Source organism: Thunnus albacares, chromosome 22 (genome assembly GCF_914725855.1).
Source record: "Thunnus albacares chromosome 22, fThuAlb1.1, whole genome shotgun sequence".
NCBI lineage: Eukaryota > Metazoa > Chordata > Actinopteri > Scombriformes > Scombridae > Thunnus > Thunnus albacares.
In genome coordinates this window covers 27,000,853-27,024,549 of record NC_058127.1, presented here as the reverse complement: position 1 = coordinate 27,024,549, position 23,697 = coordinate 27,000,853, and the positions used below count along the sequence as shown (strand labels likewise).

General features: G+C 38.1%; 1 protein-coding gene across 1 annotated transcript; it reads left to right on the top strand.

The window, feature by feature from the left end:
- Positions 1 to 454: 454 nt before the first annotated feature.
- On the top strand, positions 455 to 20,072 carry LOC122973698 (mucin-17-like). The gene is made up of 12 exons (XM_044341410.1): positions 455 to 606; positions 697 to 812; positions 1,442 to 1,506; positions 1,673 to 1,718; positions 1,808 to 1,863; positions 2,811 to 2,932; positions 3,663 to 3,725; positions 4,218 to 4,389; positions 10,633 to 10,794; positions 13,324 to 13,412; positions 17,871 to 18,160; positions 18,363 to 20,072. The coding sequence occupies exons 1-12, from the start codon at positions 474 to 476 to the stop codon at positions 18,405 to 18,407; spliced, it is 1,359 nt and encodes a 452-aa protein (XP_044197345.1). The 5' UTR covers positions 455 to 473; the 3' UTR covers positions 18,408 to 20,072.
- Positions 20,073 to 23,697: the final 3,625 nt, after the last annotated feature.

Below are 23,697 nucleotides of genomic sequence, written 5' to 3'. Positions count from 1 at the left end.
CAATCTTAACAACTGAAACAATTGATGGCACAGCCACAACTGATCATTCTGGTACAACTGAGGCTACAAGTGGGGCAACAGATAGCACATCATCAACTGATCACACTGGTACAACAGATGAATATTCAACAACTGAGTCCACTGAAGCCTCTTCCACAACAGACCAAACTGGTCCAACAACTTCAGCTTCAATTTCAACAGATGAGTCAAGTAGTCCCATGGTAACCTCTAACCAACCTGGAACGACATATTCAACTGAATATACTGATACAACTTTCTCCACTGACGACACCACAACAACAGAAACAATGGCAACAACTGACTCCACTGAGGCCTCTTTATCAACAGATAAAAGCCACACTTCTGCTGCAATGTTAACAACTGAAACAACTGATGGCACTCATTCTGGTACAACTGAGGCTACAAGTGGGGCAACTGATAGCACATCATCAACTGATCACACTTCAGCTTCAATGTCAACAACACCACAAACACACCCACCAACTGGACCCTCAACTTTATTACCAACCAAACCATCAACAACACCACCAACTGAACCACCAATCACCACCACCAACCAATTTATTGAAAATGTTGTTGATCCAGGTAAATCAGGTTACTCACAAACACAATCTTTTGAATTTGTAAAGTGTTATTTAAAGTCTTTAACTGACACCTTAACATTTTTCTTTTTAGAGAAAATCAACAGAACAGTACTGGTCAATGTGGTGATCAATGAGGAATACAATGAAAAATATGACAATAAATCATCACGTGAATACAAAGAATTTGTTGGAAACTTCACCAAACAGGTGAGATACATGGATACAGCATGCTTGTTTAAAGCAATATAACCCAATCAAAAATATTTTTTACATATAATGTTAAGACAGGAGAAAGCACTTTGTGGTCCAGTGCATTAGGCTCATAGTTGATAGTATATGCACAAGCAGTGTGGGTCAGTGTCAAATATTGTCCTAACTTAATACCCAAGCCAGAAAGTTGTCATGACAATGGACAACAGATGAAGAAATAACATGATGTCAGTGCACTCTAGATTAATCTTCTATAATATTCATCCTAGTAAGGGAATGCCAAGTTGAAATAAAAATATTCACTGGACTGTAGTTTGTACATTTGATGATCGTGAGTAATTAATTGATGTCAGAATGCCTTTGTAAGTGATTAGGTTATATGTGAAGTGCCGTGAGGAGTTTATCCTACTGTGCAACACCAAACATTTCAGGTTAGGACTAAAGATATTCACATCTTACCCAGCCCAAGAAGGGACATCACATTTATAAAGCAAATCACTTGTGCCTATTTGTCAACTTTGGTGCCTTTATCTATCTTACCTGTGCAATATGATTAATTATCTTGAAAAACAAAATTTCCTGTGCTGCACTCAAGACATTATGTATTTTATTTTGTCTTTTTTCAGATGAACAAATATTACGAGGATAATAAGATAGCAAACTTTCAAGAGGTGGTGGTAATTAGTGTCAGGTAATGTACTTGGAATGTTTGGAAACAAAAAAAATAATAATTGAATTAATCTCTATAGACACAAATGTAATTTGATTGTGTTTGCACATACTTTTAATGTAACAGTGCTGTAAATTACCAAGTTTTTTTTTCTTAAGATAGTTTCTCTCTTGTTCTTTTCTCTTAGCCGTGGAGAACCTTTGGTCAGATTCTCAAATAACACTGTGGAAGAGGTAAAGCGAGCCAAACACCTTTCCAGCAGTACACTGAATCAGAGATCAGAGATAAAAACTGGTCATTAATTGCTCTCTCTTTATTTCAGATAAAATTATGGGGTAAAGCCATGGCTATCTACAGTATCACACCAAGAGCAAAAGGGTAAGAAGAGAAGAAAAACACTTAAAAGATGCAACGCTAAAATAAAATAATTTAGAAGTCAGGATATAATGAATATCAGTTGTGTAAAGCTGCACTGGACACCATAACTGTTTGAAAAATCAGATCCATAATAACCAGAGGGTAACTTTCCACTTGCACCCTGACTTTAAGAAGACTGTTTGATCTGATGTGTAAAGGATAATTCCAGTTATTTGGCATAAGGCAAATTTTTCAGTTAGGCTGTTTCATCCTAGATTGCTGTACCTCCAAACATGAGAACAGCTGTCTGTTTTTCACTGATCTTTGGTGCCAGAGGTGATGTTACAATCTACTCTTCCCGATTGAAAGTGACATCAGCTGGCACAAAAGCCCATCTAATACTGTAGTAGAGGAGGAGTTCAGTGCATGCTTTTCACCAATAAATGTCAAACGTCTGGGTTGTTGAACCTTAATATTTTTGGCTTAAGTATGACTGAAGGTACAGGTGAAATACTGTATGTGCACCATCACATTAGGCGACAAAATCCAGTTCTACTATAATTTCCACATGACATTTTTGCTGCATACAGCAGTTAGAAATGTTAACAATACACTATAAACTATTACATTAAATGTGGCTCTAAGTAAGTGTATTGATTTAAAAGAACATGTTAACCCCTTTATTGGTTTACATCTCGTTTCAGTTTCAATTGGAAGTTTTGTGTGTTTAAATTGCATTGGAGAATAGTGCTTTTTGCACTCTCTAAGGTGCACAGCTCTGTAGTGAAGAAAGTTTTGAGAATTTTTTTTTTGTCTGAATCAATGGACACAAGAAGAATAAAACACACAAATGATATTGTGAAAAGACTCCAAAACAGAAGAAGCAATTAAATAATCTCACTAACCTTTTTATATTTTTCGAGCACCCCTTCACTATACTGACATGTGTGAAATTCTGTCTGCCTCAGTGTAAATGTCACACATGACGTGGTTCTGAGGATTCCAAATAACGCTAGCCATAACCAGCTATATACGGAAGACTATGAAGCAGTTAAGGATGCACTTGATGCCCTTGTGAACTGCACAGGAGGTAAGACAGAAAATACATAATCATACTGTACAGTTGCAAAACATTTATTAAGATAAAAAACAATCTTGTTCGAGGATGCAATGCTCATACCAAATTGTCAGATAGATAAAAGTTGTTTTAGATTAAGTTGTGGTGAAGTAAGTGTAAAAATGGTAATGGTTGCTATGCTAACATGCTCACAAAGCAATGTGACCATGCTGATGTGAAACTTTTTTTTTTAACCATGGACATAATCTTAGTTTATGTTTCATGTTTCATGTTAGCATGCTAACATTGGCTAATTAGGAGCAAACGCAAAGTACGGCTGAGGCTGATGGAAATGTCATTAGTTTTGCCGTTATTTAGTCATAAACCAAAGTGTTGAACAAATCAAAATTTTGACCTAATAAGAGATTAAAAGTTCACCAAAGATATGACAAATCATCCTGAGAAGGACATGAGTGTCAATAGTTGTCAAGACATTTCACTCAAAACCACAAATGTCTGGTCTGATTTTCATGGCATTTCATCCAGAATTTGATGAGATATTTCAATCTGGACCAAAACTGCCATCTCGAGAGCCATTCCACCAGTGTGGCCAAAAGGTCTCTGATTACCGACAAATGTTGTGTTTGAAGTTTTTTGTTACAACTTTGGCACTATGTGACCCATTTCCTAATTTTTCATTTTTACTTCTGATCAAAAATAGTTTATATGTTTATAATTGTTGTTTTTTTTTTTGACTTTTCAGAATGTCCTGATTTCAACGTAACAGCTCAGCCTACAGTGAATAAAACATCGGCTGATTTTGGATGTCAGTATCACCACAATGTGTGTGTGTGTGTGTGTGTGTGTGTGTCTGTGTCTGTGTCTGTGTGTGTGTGTGTGTGTGTAAAGTATTTGATCAGTATTAAATTTAAATATTTCAATCGGGACCTTTGCTAAGCTTAAAAATATTAACAGTGAAATGGGACAAATTATAGGGATTTAGGAACACTATTTGACACTATAACAAAATCACAACATGTACCTTTCAAGTGTTCATTCTCGGAAGAATTCAATAACACTACCCTTTTTTGATACTCGTATGCCCACTGGCATTTTTATAGCAATAGCCATTAAATGTTTTTGTATGTATACACAAATTTAAGAAGGCCTTCATTATAGTATGAAAGCCTATAAGACCTAAAGACTTATTGAGGTTTACCACTAAATGCAAATGCATATTTGGCAAAGCTGGACATAAGAGTAAACTTATTTAACTCTTCATGTCTTTGTTTCTCTGACTTCTCCTGATGTACACCAGCTGTCTGTGAAAAGTTTGTTGAAGATCCAGATGTTGCTCAATACTACGAATCTGTGGAACTTGATGGAAAGATAGTATGTGTGACTGCATGTAGAAGTCAACACTCACATTATAAAAGATGCTACAACAACGGAAAGTGCACAGTGTACAAGGACATTGGACCTCTTTGCAGGTAAGTTGACTCTGCTGTCAGTTGTCTCACAGTGCTTCTAGTGAATGCCTAAGATATACTTGCTTGTAATATTGCGTACATGTAGATAGGAAATTGTAATGTGAACAGGATTGTTCACATACAATAGTTGCTTCTTCTTGCTACTTTCTGTGTGAGTATTCATTTGTTTGATTTGATTTATTGATTGGGACAGTGTAGTTTTAAACATTAAAGATGCATTGCACCAGAGTTTGCTCAAAGCTAATTTGCATCCGTAGTCCCCCACAATCAAAACATACAACAGCACAACAACAAACAGTACAAAGCAAAAAACAAAAGAACAAAAACCAAACAAAAAAAACAAACAAAACAAACAAAAAACAAACAAAAAAATACACAGAACACACTATACAAAATACAAAGCTACACACAACAGCACATCACATACACCCACAATGTCAATTAGAAATTAATAATGTAAACTAGACTCAGTGGTCACACAGCTGATTCGTCTTTAGTTGATTTTTTAATTTGGCCTGCATTGATAGAACTACAGTTCTTCATATCATCAGGTAGGGCATTCCACTGAGTTGTGGCTTTCACAGAGAAAGCTGACTGCCCAAATGCAGTGCAACGAAATGGTATAGTACAATCTTGTATAGGGGATATTCTGGAGGATCTAATAGAATTTACTGAGCGAGTGTAGAAACAAATTTCAGAATAATCTAAAATTGTCAAAGCTCAGTAAATTGTATTTCTCCAGTACCCTACAGTGATGGAAATGCATTTGCTTTTTGTCCAGAGTTTTTAGAGTTTGTTTGTATAAGGACTCAAGAGGTTTTATGGCTGTTTCACCAGCCTGCCCCCAACATGTGATGCAATAAGACATATGGGAAATAGTCATAGCATGCATAAATATCTTGGCTGCGTCCAAAGAGAGACAGTCTCTAATATGGCTAAAATTTGCTAAGTTGTACTTTATGGTTTTAACTGTTTTTTAACATGTTTCTTAAAGTTCCAATAAGGATCCAGTGTCACACCAAGATATCTAAAATCAGTAACTATGTCATTTTTTTCACCTTTGATGAAAATATCAGCAGCAAGACTTTGTACCATAGTTTTTGAGAAAAACATGCCATTTGTCTTGTTTACATTTAGACTCAGACATGATTGATCAAGCCAATGTGTGATTTTTTCCAATACAATTGTTAGCTTAGCAGCAGCAGCAGCTACACATGTGTGTACAAACGGTGTCATCTGCATACATTTGTAGTTCTAAATCATGACATTGTTTAGGGAGATCATTAATATATAGGCTAAATAATAGGGGACCTAACACTGACCCTTATGGAACACCCATTGTGCACTACATGTTGCTGGACAGTGTGTCACCAACTTTAACACATTGTATCCTATTGGATAAATATGAAGACATCCATGCTAGTGCTCTAGATGAGAAGTTAAATTTAGAGAGTTTCGATATTAAAACATCATGATTGACTGTATTGAATGCTTTACGCAGATCTAAAAATACAGCACCAACTACTCCTCCTTTGTCAATTCTTGATTTAATTTGCTCTATTAAGTGCGAGGTAGCAGTTTCAGTAGAATGATTTGCTCTAAAGCCAAATTGCATACAACGTAGACCAAAATTGCTTGTATTAAGAAATGTTGAAATGTTGTCAGTTGTTGTTAATGACAGCTTCCTCAGCAACCTTTGAGAGTATTGGCAGTATACTTATTGGTCTGTAGTTACTGGCTTCAAGGCGGTCTCCAGATTTAAAAATAGGCGTGACAATGGCTCATTTCCAGTCATCAGGAAAGGAGCTGTGTTTAAAAGACAAGTTAATTAAATGAGCAACTTAAGTAACCATTACCTTGATTAAAATGAATACTTCTCTAGATTTAAAACTTGTTGGAAACATTTGGGATAATGTAAGCACTCAGCTCAACAAAATATAGGTCTAGTTGTTTTTAGACAATGACAATGTTCCAGCCATCAGGAAATGACCTGACAAAAAGACAAGTTAATTAAATGAGTAATTAGTAAAATATCTTTGTGGGATTTGACAAACATGGTGTCAAATTGGAAAGCATCTCTACTTTTGGACCTTTTTAAGGAGCTGATGATTTTGTTTACTTGTAACTCCTTAGTTTCTAGCAGCTCGAAATCCTGGCCTGTAGCATCTATAGGAACAATATCCAGTTTCCTTTTTGTAATTTTTTTTCCTAACTCATATACAGACTCAAGAAAAAAAATATTAAAGACAGAAGCAACAGTAAGATGATCCTCAATTAACTTTCCCTGTACTTTGAGTTTAAAATCTCCTAAAAATTTTAAGTCCTTCCTTGTGAGATTATCGATGTTTTTCCAAATCAATTTACTGTTGCCTTTTGCCTCATTCAAAATATTGAGATAAAAACAAGATTTAGCCTCTCTTAGCTCTTGGATAACTTTGTTCCTTAAACCTTTATAAATCAGCATGTCAGTGTCTCCTCTAATTTTAATTGCCTTCCTTAGTGCAGCTCTAGATTTCATTAGTTTCCACAAATTTTCATTAATCACGGTAAATTGTTTTTATTTTTAGATTTTATCTGTATCCTCACATTAAATTTTTCCCTCACAGAGTTGATTCTGTGAGTAAAAGTATTACACCCATAGTCCAGATCATCAGAGGACAGTATATGATCCCAGTTCAAGCTGTTAATTTCATTGATAAATTCTTCTTGCCTAGCTCTGGGTATGCATTGAAGGATCATTGTCTTAGCTGCCGTGGTCTAGTCAGTTTTCTCAGACATAGGGTTAGGTTATGATCTGATAAACCAGTGATTAAATTACAACGTTTAGTTATCCTTTCTGGTTTGTTAGTAAATATCAGATCAATTTGTGTACAGGAGCATTTTGCAATCCTAGTTGGGCCTTTTACTAGTTGTTCTAGTTGGAATTTCTCTGTGATAATTTTTAGTTTTTTCCTCTTAGTTTTTTCCTCCCAATTCACATTAAAATCACCCATAAGTAATAATTCTTTGTTGAGATTACACTCTTTCAAGACTTCTGTGAGTTGATCATAAAAACTGTCATCTGCAGAAGGGGGCCTATAGATACCTATGATGTTAAAAGACATTTGCGATAACATTATTTTTATCCCAACATATTCTAACGTGTTACCCGCATTATAAACCACACATTCACATTTGATGTTGTCTCTCACATAAAAAAGCACCCCTCCTCCTCTTCCACCAGGTCTGTCTCTTCTGAAACATTGGTATCCGTGCACCGTGAACACACTCGCAGGAGTTGTTTGTTTCAACCATGTTTCAGTCAAACAGAGAAAGTCCAGATTTGAGTCAGACACAAGATGAGTTAGCTGATTGCTCTTTGCAGGAATGCTTCTGATGTTAAAACGTCCACCGAATAGCCCCCTCGGTTTCAGCTTCGGGTCCCGTGAGACTTTTGCATGATTGCTCACTGGAGGGTTTCGACACACAGTGGTGTCAGCAGCCGGTTTTGTGAGAGAGACACTGGAACAGTCAAGGTTTCCACTGCCCGGTAGCAAAAAGTTATTCATTTAGACATCATGCCTTGTGTTAACAAAGTTTAGTCTGTTAAGGGAGAAGCCCGGCTCGGAAATCACTGCTGCTCATTCATCACTGGCACCAGACACACTCGGGCACAAATCAGCATCGAAGTTCTGCAGCACTGCAGGGGTCACTAGTCCAGGATTTAGCTGAACATCTCTGGAAAGCAGGATCAGCATGAAGAGGAGACCTGCTATTCTCCAAAATGGGGTGGCAGATGACCGGTCCACTGGATCGGTGATTCGTTCTGGTACCTGGGCTCGTCTGTGCCACAGGACAGAGGAATAGATTGCAAAATATCCCAGTAAGTTATGATGAAAACTCACTGTAGGGGCATCAACTGGCCATGAGCCAGCATTTGTCCCAAGCTCAAGCACTCGGTGTCCCAGTTGTTTTCCATCAATGTTGATTGCTCTGGCCAGACAGACACGCACAAGCAATACAGCAATGAGTACCAACAGTAGTCCAAAAAGCACTCCATGAAACACAGCCCAGGTGTTTTTGCTGATGAAACACTGCTTTGAACTTGACACAGTTTTTGACAGGCATGCTCTGTGGTACAATAAACAGCCTCCGATGACAGCCCTATGTAGCAATCCCATCCAGGATCACAGTGGCAAGAGGGTAGAAGCTCCTCTTAAGCCCCTCAGCACCGGCCCGGTGCACCCAGAACCTCCTCTCGACCTCAGTGGGGCGAAAAGGCTGCCATCCGGGTGATTAGGAACCTCAGAGGATCTGTGTGGCCAGGACCGTTTCCTTCGATGTTGAGATGGATGTTCAGATGGTCTTACTTGATGTTTAATCTGATGTTTACATTTGAAAATCTGGACTGGCCTGGTAGCAGAGTCGGCGGGGGGGGTGAGCTGACCATCTCCCCATCCTGATGAGTGACCACCAGTCACATGCCATCACTTCTTGAGTCAAAGGTGCATAAAGAGGCTCCAGCATACGTGGATTACATTACCAGCAAGGATCCTTTTAAGTTTTCTTCTTGTTTTTAAAAAAAAAAAAAAATACTATTCTGTTAGCTTCTTTAGTGCTGTATCTCCTTTTGAATATTGGTAACAGCAGGTAGCAGTTAGCAGTTGACAGCTAGCTAGTTGTTTTGATTTGAAAAATATATCCAAAGATGATGTTTTCTCTTCTATTCTTGCTGATCAATGCTATTACTTCTTCTATAGAGTCCTCTCTGAAGACTTTTTAGTGTTAATTTGCAAAATGTTCCACTTTTTTGGGTCCAAGTTTGAGATGTAATCAGGAGCTCACTCCCAGTGCAGCCACTCCTCTGGAATCATCAAAAAGTATATCCACTGGATGGCAGATTGGGGCCAAATCATCCCTGGCCAACACTGGAATATCTTCTTTGAGAACCTCTGATTTTACACAATGTAAACATAACTAAACACGTTCTTCCATTGCGGTTGTGGTTTGAGTTTTTTTTTCTTATATACTGACCCCACTGTTCATGCGATTAATTTCATCTTTACCCTAACCCAAACCGCTAAATCTAACCCTTTTTTGAATGTGTTATGTGTATAACCAATACCCTGAAGGAATGCAGGATAGGCGGGGTAGCTATGATGTGAATGTGTAAGGTAAAAAGCAAATGTATCAGTGCTCTAAGTAGTCGATCACACTGACAAGCACACAAAAAATACAGAGACTATAAAAACTTGTTTCCCTGTGATTTAATGTAAGAGATGGGCTTCTGTCTTGTGAAACAAGTTCCTGTTTTTGTGGTATTAAGTTTATCAAAATTGCTCGCTCAATACACTGCAACTAGACCATGAGATAGATTCAATTACATTCATTATTTTATTGTAGAGAAAAAGTCATTTACGCAAAAACAGGCACAGTAATAACACCAACAGAAACATTGTTTTAAAGCCAAAGCCACAATCTTATGCACCCTCACTGCTAAATAAAACAAACAAAACAAAACAAATGTAAAAAAAGTGCACTGAACATCATGGTATCCATATAATAGATAATGAGGAAAAACGAGTTTCCAAAATGGCCCAGGGAAAAACAACAAAAGGACAAATGTAAGATCCTTGCGTGCAAAAAGTGTAAATCATTTATGAAAGCTTTTAAGGGCATACTTTACATAAACAGCACAAAAGAGCAAAAGAAAAATATCACAGTTGCTGCACTATTCACTGTACATTTGAAGGTTAAATTAGCCTCATGACTGAAACCTTAACTACTTAAGAGGTAGATCTTTAAATCATCAAAAAGGATTTGAAATTTGTAAAATTATGCTAAAAGCTAACCTACAACAGATTTAGCTTCTAACCTACTGTACAATTTCAGATTTATGTCATATCATCCAACTTTATTAAATGCAACAGGTTCTAAGTTTTAATTTATCCCTAGTGCAATAACTGCTTTCAATTCTGATTCATAATAAACTTTTCTTTATTTTTCTTATTCTTCATGTGACTGTTTTCCTTGTGCTTTTTATGTTTCATGTTTTTGTCTTTTTATGCTGCCTTGCAGCAAAAAAATTCCTATTGTGGGACAGTAACGATCTGAACTGAATTGAAACTTTATTCAGGACCCTCTTATATGGATTCCTGAGACTGACATATCAGATAGGGTTCAGTGTCATGAAAATTTAAAGAACTGCTAGTTTTTGCTACCTTACAGTCTCTATTGTATAACTTTGTTCCTCCTCCTGTTCAGGTGTCCTAACGTGGAATCGACATGGTACTTGAGTGATGACTGTAGCCTCCCCATACAGAGGACTGCTTTCTATGCTGGGTTAAGTGTGACTTTTGCTTGTCTGTTGGTGGTAGTGGGAGTCTTGACTGCCTTCTTACTGAGGAACAAACAAAGGCAAAAGAGGTAAGCTGTGCACTGACATTAATCAGAACATGAAGATGTGATAAAATGCTTCAGAACTTTTGTTTTAGTTCAGTTCAGTTTACTGTCATAAGCATTAAATATAATCAGCAGTGCCTCTCAATACAATAAAATGACAGTTCTGACCACACCCCTGGATAGCTGACCACCTAATGAACAATGAAATATAAGTCATATTTGGAACCTATATTTAAAGTGACACCATAGTGCATTAAAGCCCCTAGGTGTGGTGTTAAACATTGCTGTCTTCAGCACCTCCATTGGTAAACTGCGATAGACCTCATCACCTCCACTTTCACACTCTTATAATCCACCTGGCAAAATAAAAAATACAAGAGATACTTTTCTGGCAATGAATGTTCGCACCAGATGTAAATTGTGAGGAGTATATCATCCAGTATGGATGATCCTAAGGATAATGAGCTGAATCTTATACGATGAGAATAATTAAGAAGACACTATAATAACTACACACAGGGGCTACAAAAAACAGTAACGCCAGCACTACTGTTATATTAACAGAAAAACAATAAAAATTAAAGCTGCAAGCAGCGTTGGTCGGGACCTCACACTCATCCATCAGGATCAGATCATTTTGCTTTTTAAAAATGAGGGATATTTCTTACAAGTATGGTGTGCTTTTATTTTGAAAGTTTGATTGAAATGTGTACTGTCAGGTGTGTAGAGACAATAAGTAATTGCAGCTGGACACAGAAAAATACTCATATATTTGAATGGAGAGTGTGAGCGAACCCACACCTTTTTGAACATTTACTGCTTCCACATAGTTTAAGATACAGACTTCATTTGAACTTTAAATGAGTCATGAGACTGACCTACAAATCTTGAATTTACATGTGTTTTCTATCTTTTACTGTTTTTGAGATATTAGAGTGTGAATTTTAAAGTCTTTTCTTGCTCCTCCTGTGATTTTATAATGAGTGTGTATTGTGGAATGTTTCACAGTACTGAGGGAGTGACATCACCAGGAGCAGTTGGAGAGGAGGGTTTTAGAGTACACTTTTTGTGAAATCTCATAAATCCCATTTCTTTGACCAAATCTTACATTAAAAATCATATTTTAGTAGGAAATTTCATTGCGAATCCATTGATACATGTTTGAAAGTGGTCAGACTTATAGTTTAGACGTCAAAAGCATCTGTTTGACACAAAGTTCATGCCCATAGATTGCCTCTTCATTGATTTACATTGTAAGAGTGATGTTTCACTTCAACTTTCAGGGCTTAAAAAATCCAAACCGTTCGAGTTATTACAAAGTTTTTAACAACTTTTTTTCAGCACAGTGTCATAAGTCATGTATTAAAGTTTGAAGCCGATACCATTAATGTATAGCGTTTGTTCGGGGTCCAAAATTGGGTCAAAGTCTTATTTTGAAATTGAGATTGCAGACTTCCTGTTGGATTTAGGTCTGGGGTGTCATAATTGAGTTTTGGTTTGATCTCTCTACGACATTCCTACGGGCCGTGGCAGCCAGATTAGTTACATAGGTGGCGCTAGAGAGCATATTTTGGCACTTTAGGAGATAATTTTTACATTTTATCAAATTGTTCACCAGAACTGATGTGTGTGCCAAATTTGGTGAGCTTTTGAGCATGTTTAGGGAGTCAAATTTAGGGTTTAAGTGGTGTACTAATAAAGAAAGAAACAAACAAACAAACAAACGCACGAAAAACAATAGGGTCCTCGCCCTTAGGAGAGGTCTACCTGTTTTACAGTAGTCCCCTGCCTTTTGGGCTCGGTCCCTAATAAATAAAGGGCAACACACCCCAGCGGAGTATGACACACGTCAAATCCCCTGCACCCATTGTTGTCATCTTTTCTTTTGCATCTTGACATGTCAGAATATGCCACTGTTTTATTTCCTAGCATTGACATGCATCAACTCTCCCGAAAAACAGCAGTTTTATCCTATTTTCTCTCCAGATTGGCACATCTCAGCTTCTGTATTCTGACTATTTCTCTCTGTGTAGTGTGTCCAGTGGGTGCTATGGGTCAAATGACATAATGCTATGTGACATAGCCAGTGTGTGTATCACTTTAGAATATGGTGACTTCCAACAACACATTACAACTTATTTAAAAAATCGAAGTGATGTGTTGCTTAAAGCAGTTCAAATATCTTTACCAGTAACATACAGCAATATGACACCATCATTTTAGCTCGGCCAGTTTCCCTAGGAATTATAGCCATATTTAATGATTCTGCAACATGATTTACATTAAATGTCAACATTCAGTGCATATGGAGGAAGTTATGTAGTGATGTGAAAAGCTAGGTGTGGTAGTTGGGGTGGTGAATGAGTGTTGCTTTAATCCTAGAGACCAGAGCTCACAATTAAATATTTTTCATCATACCATGAGTCAAACAGGGTTTTACAATGTTTGGAGCAGGAACTGCAGTTAATTTTGCCTTTGGAGACATAGCATTTTTTTCACACATTTTCTGTAATGAAAGCTGATATGATAAAACCTGCTCTGCTGTGTCTGCAGGAAAAGGGACATTAAAGTGCAGCTGGTGAACCAGTGGTTGACTGAGGACTTTGAGTGGTCCAGATCAAACAGTGACATTCACAATGCTGGTAATGTATAGTATTAATTACACACACACACACAAACACACCAGTATTTCTTTCCTGAAGCCTACAGTCTGTTTTGGGTATGCAACTCGTGCTGTGCACATTCTGATATAATTACAGCACCCAATACTATAGGATTTATATAGTTTATACTGTAAAGCAAACTCAGAAATACAAGCCCTGAGCGTCAGTCTGATTGGTTGCTTGCTGAAGACATGGTTAATGATCTACAGTGAACTAAAGTTCATTGGGAAAGTTGCCATCCTCTGAAGGAAATGATGACATGTTGGTGTAAAGGTCTTCCTTTACAAGTGCAAAGAGTTGGAAATAAAGTAGAGATGGTGTGTACACTATCCGAAAGACTTTCAGCAGATCTTTATGAATGCAGTAGTGGGAGGACATACCAGACACATTTCATCCATGGGCACAGTATGACATCATCAAAGCTACATTCATTCGTTTTTTGGTCATTCAGGGAACAAGCTGTGGTCACAACATTGACATGTTATTGCCTTATAAAGTTGTTTTATTAATTGTGTTAGCAAATGGTTGCCTATTTACACATCCTACACCTGACACTCCTTTAGCTCTGGTTTGGTCTCCACCAACTCCTGTGAAAAATACCCGACTCTTTAGCTATGTTCACCAGCTAGTAACTAACTGTGTCTTTCTTACTGTGTCTTCTCACTGGGTAGCTTACAGTGTCTTTACCAGAGCTTTTTACTGAAAACAGCTGCATGCTAAACAAAAAAGGGCCTAAAGAAGCTAAAAAGCTCTATAAAGCTGAGGGCAACTGCAGTTTTGCCTCTCTCTCTCTCTGTTTGTGATCACTGGAGACATCTTTTACATCATAAAAAATGTGAATTAGTGCTGATTTAAGGCCTCACAATGCACCCAAGGATAAGGTTTAAATTTATGGACATGACTCAAATCAACCCAACTCATGCCCACAAAATCTGCCCAAAACTTGGATGTCATGATCGATGACCAACTAACCTTTAAGGTTCATGTGGCCTCAATTGCTCGGTTGTGTTGATTTGCCCTGTAAAACATCAGGAATTAGACCCAACCTGTCTGAGCATGCAGCACAACTCCTGGTACAGGCTCTCATAAAATATCACGCATTCCTTACTAGCAGGCCTCCCCACATGTACATTCAAACCTTTGCAGATGATCCAGAACGTGGCGGCACGTCTGGTCTTCAACCAGCCCAAAACAGCACATCACCTCGCTGCATGTCACCTCGCTTCATATCCCTTCACTGGCTCCCAGTTGCTGCCCACATCAAATTCAAAACCCTGACAATTGCTAACAAAATAGCAACTAAAACATCTCCCGCCTACCTGAACTCCCTCAATCAGGTCGACACTCCCTCCCACTCACTACACTCTGTCAATGAAAAGCACCTGGTACCACCACCACAACAGGGCCCTAAGTCGCTAGCCAGACTCTTTTCTTCTTTAGTGTCCTGGTGGTGGAACGAGTTACCAAACTCTGTTCAATTGAGTCCTTCTCAATCTTTAAGCAAAGATTAAAGACTCAGCTCTTTCACGAACAACTCTGCATTTAAAGGACTGAAGGAAGAGAGAAAAAAAAATCTGCTTCTATGCATTCTATGCACTCTATACATTGCCTCTGTGCACTGCCTGTTGGCACCTCCATCCTATCGGATTCAAACTTAGCTTTATGGCACTTATTCTTGTTGTTCTTTCCTGACTGGATCCCTGCTTGTATTGTATCAGTGGACAGTAACATCAAGTTCACACGAGAGGATTTCAGGAACAACAGCTTAGCCTTTTTTGACTATGCTGTACACATCGAAGAGGACGGGAGCCTCCACACTGGAGTATACAGGAAACTCACACACACAGACCAATACTTACTCTTTGACTCTCACTACCCACTGGAGCATAAGCTAGGAGTTATCAGAACCGTGCGCCACTGAGCTGATAATGTACCAACAAGTGCCCAGGCCCAAGAGAGGGAGCACAAATACCTGAAGGATGCGCTTAAAGCTTGTGGATACCCTAACTGGACCTTTGTGAAAACAGCCACAAGATGCAGGAAGAATGCTGATACTGTGGGTGGTGAAGAAAAGAAGAATAAACACAACAACATCATCATTCCATACATGTCTGGAGTATCTGTGAAACGCAGGAGGATTTTCAACAAACATTGCATCCCTGTGTTTTTTCAAACCCAGCAACACACTAAGACAAAAACTGGTCCACCCGAACGACCAAACACCCAAACACAAGAAAAGCAATCTAGTATACGCAGTCCAATACAGTGAGGAATGCACAGGCTTGTATATCAGGGAAACTTAACAATCATTAAACAAACTCATGGTTCAACACAGGAGGGCCAACTCCTCACATCAAGACCCAGCAGTTTACCCACACCTGAAAGATAAAGGATACTCTTTCGATGACAACAATGTACATATTATGGATAGGGAGGACAGACGGTTTGAAAGAGGAGTGAAAGAGGTGATCTATTTCAGAGTAGAGAATCTATCCCTCAACTGAGGGGGAGACACCACTTATTCCCCACCTACAATGCTGTCCTTTCAACCCTTCCCAAGAGACGAAGGCCCTGTTTACACCTGGCATTAACATGCGTCTCCATATGCATCTTGGGTGACCACTTGTGATTGAGACGCTGTGCACATTTATGCACAGGAGCGTAACTTCATTGATTATTTAAATCTCAGACACGCTGACAGGACATATAATGTTTATTAATGTTCTGTGTTCTTCTACACATCCAAATGGTCAGCTGTTACACACACAGTCCAGGTTCATACAGTGAAACTGTTTGGAGTAAAGCAGCCATCCTCCTAATAAATCCTGAGCTCATTATGTTGAGAAGGGCAGCAAAACTAAAAACTGTAGTTAACTTGACAGGACAGAGGAAACTATCCAGAGGAAACAGAATTAAACATTTAGCTTCTGAAATATTTTTTAGAAACACAAACGAAAACCAAGTTATTTTCTTGTTTTGGTTTAATTTCTATTCCAATTGTTGATTTGAAGATGAAAACGGGTTAGAGGAACGGGAAAAGAATGTGACCACATGCGGCCCAGACCACCTCCAAATGTGGTCTGAGTGATCGGATCTCAGTGTGTCCTCAATGCGTCTTGGGTGCATTCACACCTGCACTTAGAGCTGTCCACTTGTGATCGGTTCACCCGAGATGCGTGTTAATGCCAGGTGTAAACAGGACCCTATCTACCACTCACATTTGGCCTCATGTGACAACTTGGATTGTCATTTACACTTGGCCTAAGGTGACTCCAACGACTCTTAACGACTGTCATTACAACAGCCAGGAGCACAAACGAACCAAGCAGTATCAATGATACAATCTTGATAATGACCCCACAGAAGTTAAATACCTGAGACTCCCCGTCAGTCAGTTAGAACAGAAGAAGCCCCTTGGATGAGAGGTGAACTGTCCTCAAGTATCTACAACTAAGTCCAGTTGCCCTAGAATCGACCATCCTTGGATAACCATGACCTGGATGACTGAGAATCCTCACAGACAACAGACAGAAAATCATGGTTTCACTTGATGGTCCCATTAAATAAAAGAAAATTAGTATATGTACAGTATGTGCAAGAAAAATGAAATTTAAGGACTTCCTTAAATCTGATTTATTATTCAATGTGCACAACCTGTTTTCATTTAGAGTCAAATTTGGTAGGAAAGACCTCTCTTTGAAGGAGCATTCAAAGAATCTGAGGAGCGATGATGATTATGCTGAAACAAAAGCCTGTTAAAAAACATATACATAAACATTAAATCTCACAGACAGGAGGTTGTGATAGCTGATGGAGCTGCAGCAGCAAACAGTATTAGAACGAGGTTAATGGCAGAATGATATTGTGAGGTCTCAGGTTATAATGGCAGTGTTGCACATCTGCATGAATATGACTTAACGTCACTAGACAGCTGGTAGCTAAATGGCTGATGAATAAGCCAGTTATTGTGAAGCAGCTGGTGTCAATCAGCTAATGCAAGTGCAACTTGACTACTGCTTCCAAAAATGAAAATTTAAAACTGAATTGTTTTTCTTTTGGTCCCATGTAGACCAAAACAATGAGCTAATACAGGCTTAAATACAGGCTAAATACTATAGAGCTGATAGGAGCTACAGAGTTGATGATAAACCATCACTATGAACTCATCCATTTTACACTACACATAGTCATTTGATCTATTAATTGATTGTTAATATAAAACTATTAAATAGTACAGCTTTAAGCTTTAAGAACCACTTAAGAACCACTTCTTAATTTGTTGTATACATCTGTGTGATGGCCACTCTACCCCGTTGAGGCAAACATTTGTGATTTATGATATTGGCTATATAACTAAAATTGACCTCTCCAGGCATGAAATTACATTTTTTCTGTATGTGAATCTCCAATAACCCTTTACTGTTCTGCTATTCATAGGAGATTACAACAACCCCTCTTATGCAAATGACGAATCAGCCATCTACAGAGAGGACTCGAGTGTTTACAGACAACCTGTTCTCTACGAGCTGAATCGACCATCTTCGGATACTGACGACAGACAATCAAACCCATCAGCGATTATAAATGGACTGGAGACTGAGTATTCACTGTCAGATCCACCATACAGACATAATACTCTAACTACGACTCTTTCTTTTTCTAATGCTGGACACCAACAGCCTGCTAGCCCGGCCCTTCACCACAGAGGCCTCTCCTCCAACCAGCCGGTCAGTGCATATCCACAGAAACACACAAGCTTGGTGTTGTTATCCTATCATTAATAAATTTGGTATCAAAATTTCATTGGAACAAAGAAAGCGTAATGAATGGCGTTTCATTAATTAGTTTAACCATTTATCATATTTTTTTCTTTCTTTGATTCATTTATTAATTCTCACTTCATTTCTGTCTTTCATATTTTGGGCACAGATGAGGATCGGCAGGCCTCAGAGAAGGACATCCTGGGACGCTTGAGCAGTAGAACGAAAACTGAGTCTTGACTCTGCATCATTTGGACAAAGTCTTCTGTCAAGCTGTCGACTCTGTCTCCACTTGTTCTTGTATCTCTTTGCTGCTTTATCAGTGTATTTATAACGGCTGTTTTTAGGTGTTTACATCACTGTTTAACTGATTGATTTATTTTCATGTTGGCAAGATGAAGTGGAAATAATCGCCATGCAAAGTTTGTGATTCTAGTGATAATAGATGATACATTTTGTTTATATATGTAGAGAGTTTTTCTCAAAAATTTGGAATGGTAGAAAACTCTCTAAATGTGATCATAAAAGACATCTACAATTTCCTCTTAGTGACAATCAAAAACAAGTTATTTTTAATGCAAATACATATAATGATTGATGATTACAAATGCATGATAATGCTGTAACAGACAGACAGCGTTAACAGGAACATTATTATTGTGTATAGTGACATGGGTTGCTCAGAACTACAGAGGTCAAAACATATAGTAGTAAACTCCAGTATGACAAAAGTATGAAATTCTGACAAAAACATGAATGAACAACATCAATGAAAAATAACATTCTGAATAGTATTTCTAAATACATACTTAAAGCTTCATTAATCAGTTTTTATATTTTTATATTTAGTCAGCATTCATTTGGAGTTGTGGAGCTGAGGGGAACTGCAGAGTTGGTAATAATTCTCTGGGGGTTCAACACTATGAGTGACCCCTGTCACTTGACCGTCATTTGATCCATTGTTCATATAAAAACATTGATTAGTGCAGCTTTAAGATTATCCTAATTAAATGAAAGGCCATATCTTGTCAAGTTTAAATTCCCATTAGATAATTCAAGTTCATAATTCCAATTCTGGTCCCTGGACAAGTTGAGGCTCTCCACAGAAGGGCCTTTAAAGGATGTGTCTAAAATTGTTTCCTAGCCACATTAATGTCATTATTGTCAGTGGTTGTTAAATTGCACACATTAGTGCCTGGTCATACCAGAATGAGGAACAGACCTTCATTTGATGAACTGATTTTGGGCCAAGATTGAACTGTTTTAAAGAGTAACTTCACCCAGACAAATAATCCAGCTTGCGCTGCCGACTAGTGGTGACAACATGCTTTTTCAATGCACTGAACAGCAGTAGGGTACCTCTGCACTATAGTACCATTCTTTATCACAGCTGGGTCACAGGGATAACAGATCACACCAAGCACATCCAGCTGTGATGTTGAATGTGATCAGAAGTGCAACAGACGTATACCTTTCAACCCACAGAGGTCAGTGCCGCTATGTTTTTCCTCCTCCTAAAATCTAGTGTGGAGTTCCTCTTTAAATGCTGATATGACTGGGCAGTTATTCATTTTATTAGCTGCTGCTGAAGAGTAAGTGTTGTGGCAACATTTCCAGTCACAGTGAGCAAAAAAAAAACTCACAGCTTTTAATAGTGCATTCAGGAAACCTGTCCAGAACCGTACCCTGCCTCACAACCAATGCAGACCCTGAACATGATATAGGTATGCATATTGGAGATGGATGATTTTGGCACTGGGACACCTTAGAAAATGGCTGTCTCCCTGGAATACTTACTACCTACTGAACTAAGGATTACTTTTATTTAAGATATGATTTTGCACTATTACAGTTATGCTAGATGCACTTTATGTAAATAAAAAAGTTCCTGAACTGAAATGTTTGTATCTTTCCATCACAAGTATTCATATTAATCAATAAAATCATAATCAAGTTATAAAATATGGTGGTTTACATAGAGCTATGCTACCACATTCTCACTGCTTGCAGTCTTTGTGCTAACATGTTCATGTATGCATGCACCTCTACTGCAAGTTTAAATGATCATGCTGACCATCCCTTAAAAATCTGTTTAATTAGTTAAGTGTAATGTTAGTAGACTATCTACTAGTTAAATATTCTTTTACAGTTTATTATAGTGTACATGCTACTTACTTTTAATCTACTGGATATGCACTACTGAAAACTATAGCATATAAATGGACTTTTAATAGAGTCAAATTTTAAGATAAAATACATTTACTTTGAGTTTTAATGTACTACTTAAAATACAACATTAATGTTCAAAAATGAAGAAAGAGCTTGCTGCACAAAAAAACAACTGAGATCTTGACCAACTAAAAGTTTGCTATTAATTTAAACATTTTTTACATGTGATCACAAGCTCCACATACACGATTGTACAGTGAAACAGAATTAGATGAGAGAAACATTACAATAAATCACATTTTCATCCAAAAATCCACCAAATCCAAATCCAAAGTAGAGGAAAGACAAGAAGATTTGATAAAGCAAGAAAGGCACCAAATAGAAAAAAATACTCTAATATATACTACTACTAATATATTAATAATCTGAGACAGAATTTAAAGTCCAGAGGGAAGTTGAAGTCTAAAAGTGATGAGGCCTACATGGTGCACATCTGAACACACAATTATCAAATATGTATAGCTAAATTGTGCCTAAATAATTCAGTAAACCCAAATTTAATTTCAATATGAGCAGGCCCATATGTAATAGCATAAAGTATAGTACAGTAAGTGAAAGGCCATGCCTATCTGCTGTGAGAGGACCTTTTTTCCAAATGTTCTAAAACTAATAACAGTGTTTTTACACGTTTCAATCAGTCTTTCTTCACTAATAATTCATGCAATATGTATACATTGCTATTAATGAAATTATGCTGCACACGTTTTAGATTTTTGAATGTGATTTTTAAATCACTAATAAACACTATCAGGGCCACTTACTGTATGTTGAAATATATTCAAGAGTAAAATGTCTGTCTTCAGTAAAGCATTATCTGGAGAAGTAATTGGAGTAAATGTCGTCTTTTGCTCACAGCCTTGCACAGTGCAATAAGCATGTTTCCATTATATTTTGTTGTAAAGATGCTTTGAATGCACTCAGTGAGCTTGCAGCCAGGCCACAGATGCTGCCTGTCCACATGGCTGAAGAACTACAATAAAGAGGTTCTAAAACACTTTGAATGGTAGGGGAGAAAAAAAGTGCATTTCTCTCTGGTGGTTTGAATGGTTGCTAAAAATGTCTGTGCGACTGAAAGGCAGAAATGTGATCTATTTAGAGCATTCATTTATTTCAATACCACTGAATCTTTTGCTGCTTTTCCAGTGGTTATTATTCAAGTGGTTTTCAAATTGTTTATTTGAAACAATATCAGCAGATCATATCTATGAGCCACAGGCACAGATATTACCTTATTATCAACATTATTAAATATTATCAGCTAGATATTTACATATAAACATCACAGCCTCCATTTGTGAGGTAAATAAAATGACAGGGTGCTGTTGTATGGACTGCATTATACTGTGTGTGTTTCTGCAGATAAAAATGAATTTGATACATGAAATACATGGATATTTGACTGTGTCAGTAACTTTCAATACAGGGTCAAGGACAAATGTACAAAAAGACACAAATATAGACAAATAAGTGAATAAAGAAAAAGATAAGCAAACATGGGGCATTAGGGTCATGACCTCAGGGTCTAAAGCTGTATTTACATTATAATAGAAAAACAATGTTCAGTTATTTGCAAACAGAAATTTGCAAAAACCTTTGGTTTGTTGGTAACATTTTACAGTTTTTATAGTCTTGTGGTCTGTTCTAACTATCAGGACAAATTACATTTTCAAAGACCAACAGACTACAATATGTACATTGTAGTAATGCTTAGAAACGCTCATTAATTTGCTCTCCATCTTCAGTTGCAGCACAAGCAGTAGCTCTCAGCCAGTAGCTGCACTCACAAACACAGCTTGGGTCAAAGTTCAAGAAATTTTAACTTTCAGCACAGCCCTGCTCTTCTCCATGTACTGCAGACATTGACGAAGGACCATCGCAACTCACCACATGCACAACAGTGGAGGAATTGTGCCTGAAAGCTATTTTTCTGCACCATGTAGTCACGTCTGCAGTTTGATTCCAACTGTAGGTTTCTGTCGCATGTCAGCCCCCTTGCTCTTTCTCTTTACATTACTGGTTTTCTCTTCTGTCAACTATCAAATAAAAGCATGATAAAGGCAATAGATCTGCAAACTATTTTAATTATTGTATAGGCAAATATATATGAATATATATATTGTTTTCCATACACTGTATAGTATATTCCACTCTGCCAAAAATTGGCAACTCTAAGGCACATCCTTACCAGCGGCAAAACAAGTCTTTCCAAAGGCCACTATACCTGGAGACACAACCAGATTCTCTGGCAACTGGTAATTATCCTGGAGAAAAGGAGCACTGTTGCCAAAGCCCTAACTCCCCAAACAACTAGCTTCTCTAACACCACTGCCTTCATACCAGCAGGGCAACTCCCAAGGCTTACTACAAGAAGGGAATCAAGCCTGCTGGACACAGTCCATGACTGGAGGATGCAGGTGGGTATAGACCAGAAGCTCATCCACAACCAATCTCAGGCTGGCACTGGTCTTGTGGTCTACATCACAGAGGTCCCTATGCATCGTGGAGCTACCTGTCCCTTTTGAGGTTGCAGTGGGTGAAGTGTATGAATGAAAAAGGCTGAAATATGTACACATATCAGATGAAGTAGTGAAGTGTGGCTGGAGAGCACAGGTGCTACTGGTGTAGGTGGGCTGCAGAGGTTTTATGGCCAAATCAACCACTGGGCTCCTGAAAGAGATGGGAGTTTGAGGACAGGCCCTATGGCAAGCAACCAGGTCAGAGGCTTCAGAGTGTAGCAGCAACTGGCTGGAGAGAAAGGACCTGAGCTGGACTGCAAGATGAACATCAACCTACAGGAAGAGGGGCGCACCTGGGATGCCAGGTGTTGTAGTTGAGCCTTCTGGAGGTGTCGTGGGCTTATCATCAAAGAATCGGTGCCAACCTGATGACCCCAATGAAGTGATTACCCCTTCTGACATCAAGGGAGTGCTGATTATTGTAAGGGATAGTAACAACAAATCCTGTGAGTTCAACAGTTACTGTATATTATATAGTCACTATAAACAGTAAGAATTTGGCCTGTATACTGTTCTTGTTCAGTGCTAACATGCTGATAACAACTGTACTGGACAGCAAACCTACAGTATCATACAGGTCAAATTATTACTGTATTTTGTATAAACAGGCTTGTGGTCTGTCCTATACAAGTAGTTCAATAGTGCTGGCAGTGCAATGCTGAAACTCTTTTTGCATGAGTACTATAAAAATTAGTCTATATTCAGAGGTGGTTCATGTGTGTGTATTGATGAACACTATGCAACTGCATGTGGCATGTG

Bases quoted from the DNA above. Each gene is read 5' to 3' on its own strand.
- LOC122973698 (XM_044341410.1), top strand. From the start codon at position 474: ATGTCAACAACACCACAAACACACCCACCAACTGGACCCTCAACTTTA. The intron at 4,390-10,632 runs GTAAGTTGACTC...CCTCCTGTTCAG, and splicing joins GACATTGGACCTCTTTGCAG to GTGTCCTAACGTGGAATCGA. The intron at 13,413-17,870 runs GTAATGTATAGT...TGCTATTCATAG, and splicing joins CAGTGACATTCACAATGCTG to GAGATTACAACAACCCCTCT.